The 6990-nt window shown below is 36.8% G+C and overlaps 1 protein-coding gene across 1 annotated transcript in view; it reads left to right on the forward strand.

The window, feature by feature from the left end:
- Window positions 1-6990, forward strand: part of POLR3B (polymerase (RNA) III (DNA directed) polypeptide B) — a 136641-nt gene that overhangs the window by 56391 nt on the left and 73260 nt on the right. The window contains exon 12 of the mRNA XM_012644696.1: window positions 1230-1364. Coding sequence (XP_012500150.1) covers window positions 1230-1364 — 135 coding nt within the window. The remainder of the gene's footprint in view (window positions 1-1229; window positions 1365-6990) is intronic.

Raw genomic sequence — 6990 nt, forward strand, 5'->3', positions numbered from 1 at the left:
TGAAGGAATATAAACTTTTCAAACACATACAGAATGCTAACATTATTTAGTGGAATTCCTTAATAACAGCAAAACCTATAAAGGAGAATGCTTGCTGCTGTTCTTTTAGATCAAGATGTGCCGAGTTATTGTCATAATGATAATCTTAATAAAAAGGATCTCATTGGGATTTTAGTAAACGATTAACGTAAGTAAAAAGGAAATTTTCTAGTAGTATGTATCCTCTATAGAAAGGCCTATAAAATATTTCTCGAAATTGGCAAAAGTTCAGACCCGCACCCTCAGAATACACATTTTTAGGTGTAGGGAAAGGATCTTCCTCAGGTTTTTATCCTCCCAAACAAATCAGTGCAGTTATTTTACCAGTTCTGATTGAACTTAATGATTGAGCCAGATTCATTCATATAGATTTCAGCATTTGTACTAGAGAAGATTGGCTAGAACATTTGCAGCAAATTCATGCATCAGTCCATCCATTTATTCATTGAACAGATATTTGCTGCATGCTAGACAATGTTTTAGTACTGTTCTTGTTATCACTGCATAACAAAAAATCCCAAAACTTAATGGCTTAACATAAATGTTTATTGTATCTCTTATGATTCTGTGGTTTAACTGGGCTTAACCTAAGTTAGAGAGGGAGTTCTCATTTTAGGTCTCATGAACTTTCAGACAGACAGCAGCTGAGGCTGGAGTCATCTGAAGGCTCAAGTGGGCCGGACATCCCAGATGACTTCCTCACTCATAGCTCTGTTCCCTTAGTGCTTTTCCATGTAGCCTCTTTCTCTACACAACAGAGTATCCTTGGCTTCTAACGTGATGTCTGAGGACTCTAACAGAAAGGAAGTAGAAACTGCCAGTTTAATTAAAGGATAGGTGTGGAATTGGCTTGGCATCATTTCTGCTGTATTCTCTTGGTCAAACTAATCACAGGCCATCCAAGGTGGGTGATGGACTCCATCTCTAATGAAGGAGTGACATGAAGTATATAGGAAGGAAGAAGTAGATAGTAGTCATCTCTGAAGAAAAGGTACTCACAGGGACTGAATATAAAGATGAAAAGTCATCGTCTCAGCCTTCACAAAGTTCACAGACTAGTTGAATTTCTTTGAATAGGGAGAATCATAATTCAATGTTATTTAAATGTTAAAACATTGGTTCTTTTCTTGGGATACCTTAAATTTTAGTGTGCATTTTCTCAAAAATTTTCTCTAATTTCTGAATTACAGGTTAAGGAATTCAATTTCCGAGCCAAATGTATCTATACTGCAGTGATGGTGCGAAGAGTAATTTTGGCACAAGGAGATAATAAAGTCGACGACAGAGACTATTATGGTAACAAGCGATTGGAATTGGCAGGACAGGTGATTTTAAATACCTTATGTCAAAATATTATTTTCTTTAATAAAAATTAACTGGTTTCCATTTTAGATAGGAAGAAGAGACATTTGAATAGCGTATAGGTTGCATGTTTGAAGTATAAACATTTCACACAACTTACTATCTCTTAGACTTAAGAAATTAACTGTGAAAACATTAATTCTTTAAATGTTAATAGTGTGTTACCTACATTATATCTTTTGTTGAGATGTTTACCTTCATTTTGTGTAATGAAAGTGTAAAGTATGACTTTAATATAATTTATTCAATTAACAAATATTTATTAAGCACTTATGTTTTAGACATACTCCTAGGTATGAGGTATGCAAGAGGGAATAAGACAGACAAAGGTCCCTTTTCTCTTGGTCCTTAAAATCTAGTGAGTGAGAGAGACAACAAGTAAGTAAATTCTCTATTTTGGTGACATGGTAAAAGTAGGTTAGTGGGATGTCTCTAATCTCATTTTAAATCTTAGCTGATCAATGATATCTTATTTTGAGAGTATGTATCCCTTTCAACTGGGTAGCAAGTGTCTAAGTCTTTGAAACTTCATGATTAGCATTTCAATCAGATATTGCCTTTAAATCAAAGAGCTAGAACAGAGACCTGAATGCTATTGACATTTTTTTTTTGTCTTTGGTTTTAAAGAAAAGCTTTGATGCAGCTTCCTTTATTGTTATCCTGCTTAGGGTGTACTAAATTCTTAAATCTATAAATTTATGTCTTTTGCCAAAACTGAGAAATGTTCAGACTTTGTTCACTTATCTTTTTTGCACTATTTTCTCTCTCTTTTCCGTCTGACTCTAATTATACTGTTAGACCCTTTTATATTGGGGCTCTGTCAATTTTTAAAAAATTTTTTCTCTTCTTTAGATTGGATAATTTCTATTGATCTATTTTCAAGTTTACTTTTTCTTATATCATCTCTAATATGCTTTTATAGACATCTAGTTACTTTCTTATTTTATATATTATATTTTTCAGTTCTAGAAAGTTCATTTGGATATTTTTTCACAGCTTCTATTTCTCTTCTCAGATTTCTTGTTTGTTCATCCATCACAACCATATTTTTATTTATATCCTTGAATTTTAATAGCTGCTTTAAAATTTTTGTCTGAGTTTAATGGCGTAGTCATTTTGGGGTCAGTCTCTTCAGCGGCTTTTCTCTTGAGTATGGGTCATGTTTTTCTGTTTCTTATGTCTAATAATCTTGGATTGTGTCCTGACGGACATTGTGGATGATGAGTTGTAGAGACTCTGGATTCTATTGTATTCCTCTGCAGAGTGTTCTTTTTTTTATTATTTTATGGTAGTGAATTTGGCTGAAAAACCTCTGAATCCTGTCTTTTTGCAGGAAACAACAACTGAAATATGTTTAGTTCTTCTGTTCTTTCAATCATAGCTGGGCTGCTTGGACTTTCAGGAGTCAGTTGGGGATTTGGACAGGGTTAAATACAGAATTTGGAATTTCCTTACTTACTTTCCAGCTGCTGAGATAGCTCAGGTCTTTTTTTCTCTGGTTCTTCAATCCAGTAAGACTGCAACATTCTTTTTCAAGTTTTAGCCTCCAATGTGACAGGGACCATAGCCTGCCCTTAGGTGAAAAGCCTTAAAATGGGAAACTCACTCAGAATCATTTCCTTTTGAGAAATGTTCTTTTCCTCCCTTTCTCCTTCTGGGCACTCTCCAGTGCATTTCAAATAGTTTGCTATTTTGTCTAGTTTATACAGTTAAACCCCTTTATTTGCAGATTCCATATTTATAAATTTGCCTATTCACTAACATTTATTTGTAACCCCCAAGTCAATACTCATGGTGCTTTCTTGGTCATTCACAGGCATATGCAGAGCTGCATTTGTAATATGTTTTGTGAGAATCCTTGGGATTAAAGTTTTGATTATAATTGTTTAAAAATAAAAAGCCAATCTCGTGCAACCTGGAGAACTGCATTCCAGCAAGAAACACAAGCAGGTGTACATCTCCCAAGGCAGGAATAAGTTAGGGGAATGGAGGAACTGACAGAGAGTCAGTGTGGCTGGAGTGAGTGAGGTGTGTGGGTGACGAAAGAGAACATTGGAGACCTAGGCAGAGGGTGGATTATCTGTGGCCGTATAGGCCATGGAAAGGAATTTGGGTTTAATTCTACATGCAGTGGAAAACCATGGAAGAGTTTTAATCAGGGGGGTGACATGATTTGATTTTTAGTTTAGAAAGATCTGATTTGCAGACAACATGCCAACAGAGGCCTGGCTAGGAGGCTGTAGCAGTATTCCAGATGAGAGGTGATGGCACTGGGGTGATAACAGCAGATACTGCCACACCTAAAATTTTAAAACTGGAATTAAGAAATTATAGCAGTTGTAGGTTTTGGGAAACAAGTATCTGGACTACTGGGGGGCAGCTCTGTTTGGTTAATTAATGGCTGATGCCTAACAGATAGGTTTTTGGCCGCCTTCAGATTGACCACTGTGCGATGAATTATGGGCATCCCTACTACCCTCAATCCCAATCTTTACTGTTTTTTAATTGGGAAAAATCATGCTGTCAGATGAGTCCATTATAAAAACATTGGTTGTTTAGGCTGGGCGCGGTGGCTCACACCTGTAATCCTAGCACTCTGGGAGGCCGAGGTGGGCAGATCATTTGAGCTCAGGAGTTTGAGACCAGCCTGAGCAAGAGCAAGACCCCGTCTCTACCAAAAATAGAAAGAAATTAATTGGACAGCTAAAAAATATATAGAAAAAAATTAGCCGGGCATGGTGGCACATGCTTGCAGTCCCAGCTACTCGGGAGGCTGAGGCCGAAGGATTGCTTGAGCCCAGGAGTTTGAGGTTGCTGTGAGCTAGGCTGACGCCACGGCACTCTAGCCCGAGCAACAGAGTAAGACTCTGTCTCAAAAAAAAAAAAACATTGGTTGTTTAGAGGAATAAGGAATGGAGTAGAGAAGGGGGAAGGAGAGCCAATCCTGTTGCTTAAAAAATTAGAATTAAAAAAAGGGTTCCCATGTGCAAGAAAACACAGTTTTATAAACAATGTAAAGACATAAAAGGCATTGTGTTGGCAAAAATGTGTAAAAACAATAGCTGCTAATTTCACACCCCTTGGGATGAGGGAGTATAAATGTGCTTCAGCTTTAGATAACAGAGTTGTCTCCACTGGCCAAGCAAGTTCACAGAGCTTTCCTTCAGTCTTACTGCCACCGGAGAGTTGGCAGGCCAGCCGCCAGTAGAGGTGTTAGCAAAACCTACCGATTTCAGGCTTAATCTTTTCACCTACCTTTTCTTTTTCGGTAATGTGTTCATTATTTGCTGAGCATTTCTCTATTCTTTGTCTGCAAATTTTTTGTTTCTAATGCAGCTTGCTTTGTATGGGTGAGATATGGAATGGCACCAAAATCCGGCACCCTGGAAAGCCAGGGATTTCCACCCTGTGACAAAAGAATGCCGTCTTGACTTCAGAGATTGCCTAATCCCAGCTGTTCTGATAATGTAATTAAGGCAGCCTAATGTCTTTAATTTTGCAACCAGTTTGTGTGAAAAGGAGAATTTGGCACTCTGAAGGCTTAAACACTAAATAGCAGTCTCAAGACGCCTAATTAGAATTCTCTGACATTAAGCTAATTGGTGAAACTGTATTTCAGCAGCTTAACTACTTTATTAATTTTTTTTTTAGCATTTTCATTGAAAATCAATTGATGAGCTGTCAGCATTTTTTCCTTAAATATGATCTCCTCCTTAGTGCTCCTGTCTTAAACAGGCTGAAAGGCCTCATGCTACCAATGAAGGTGTTGAATATTATCACCAGCATTCCATCCCTTTTAGTCATTTTACTCTTGACCTAAATAATGTGGTTTATTGTGTGGCTTGGCCTTGTGGCTTCTCACTGCTCTATGAACTAGACATTATTTCTCTTAAACTGAAAATTTAGGGATGGAGAAATTTATTCATGAGGCAGTGTTTCTGTTGACCATGCTCTTACTTTTTACCTGTTTAGTACCAATGACATTTCCCTGTGTTTGAATTGGGGGCTACAATAAATTCAACTAAGATCCAAAAAAATTTTGTCATAATTTGAGACAAAAGTGTCCAAGTATAAGGGACTAATTAAAATAGAGCTGAGCCTTGTGGTTTAGGTTAAGGGCATTTTTTATTCTGTTGAGGGTGCTTATTCAAGTTGCTTTTGCCAGTTGCTGCAGGAAATTGCTGGAATGGGTTTCTTCATCCCCTCTCACCCCTCTGCACCTGCTTCCATTCCCATATTCTTTCTTTCCATGAGTGAAATTGCTGGGTCTGACTGTAAGAAAGGATTAAGCTCTCAGAGGAGGAGGTTTGGTTTTTAGAACACTTCTGACATGGTAAATTCAAGTCCAAGATCCAGGTTTTCATATCTGCAAAGAAGTTGATTTTAGTAGAAAAGTAGAAGGACATGTTTGTTTAACTTAAGCGAGAAAAGCATAAAATCAAATCCCACTTAGGAAGTTCTTTCTTCAGTACTAACTGGAGGAGAAGAATCATTTGATTTGAGTATCTTCTTCATTATGAGTCAAAAAACTACCTGTCAGTTACAAACATGCAGGAATATAGTCAGTATGGAATTCGGAAAACTCTTAAACTTAAAACATTTTTCCCTGAATCTCAGAATTCCTCTTTAAGGAAATAACTAGTATAAATATTATGCCCCCCTCCATTATTACTTTAATATGTTGTTCATTAACTTAGATCACAAATATATTGAGCTTTTTTTTCCTTCCTCTGTAAAGAAAAAAGTTGCTTACAAAGGGAAAGAAACGAATACAATTAATTTTATAGGGGTATTTAGTATTTGTGATATCCATTATATTTTATTATTGAAGAAGTCTCCCAGCTCTTTATTCGTAGTAAGCCATCTATTTAGTTTTGCCTTTTTGTGAGCTTAATGTTGGTATTCTGGTTGTCTGTTGCTGTGTTATCCCAAAACAGTGGCTTAAAACAGCTGGCATTTTATTACACATACCTCACAATTTTGTGGGTCAGGAATGCAGGCAGAACTTGGCTATTTGATTGTTCTGTTTGATGTGTTATTGACGAAGGTCTGTTGGTGGAGTTCTGCTAGAGGATGGCAGGGAGGGCTGGAAGGTTAGGCTCAAGCAGGACCTGACCTTTCCAGTGTTGTGGCATCATGGTGGCTCAGGACTCCAGAGTGTTTCCTGGGGGTAAGACAGAAACTGCATGACCTTAATGGGTTTAGGTGTTCGGGGCCCTGATTCATCCGTTGTGAAGTTCCCCATTAGCTTTTCTCCTGATGGTTTTATTTAGCATCTGATGACGATCATTTCCTTTATTCATTACTTCATTAGAGCATGCAAGATAGTGATATTCTAATATTTTCATTTTAATACGTTTATTAGCTAGAATTTTTTTATAAAGAATACTTTTCATCATTATCTCTTTGATTTCCCTGAAACATAATTTATATCAGAAAGGCAGGATAAGTGCTTGCTAGATGCTTTTTTATAAAACCAGTTTGCAGAATAATTTAGTACTCTAGTTTCCTCTAGAGATGAATATTTAAGGTCTTTTTTCTTTCTGAATATCATTATAAACTTAGCAATTATGACATTTTTACTTAAAT

The sequence above is a fragment of the Propithecus coquereli genome, unplaced genomic scaffold, assembly GCF_000956105.1.
Source record: "Propithecus coquereli isolate 6110/MARCELLA unplaced genomic scaffold, Pcoq_1.0 Scaffold218, whole genome shotgun sequence".
NCBI classification, from domain to species: domain Eukaryota; kingdom Metazoa; phylum Chordata; class Mammalia; order Primates; family Indriidae; genus Propithecus; species Propithecus coquereli.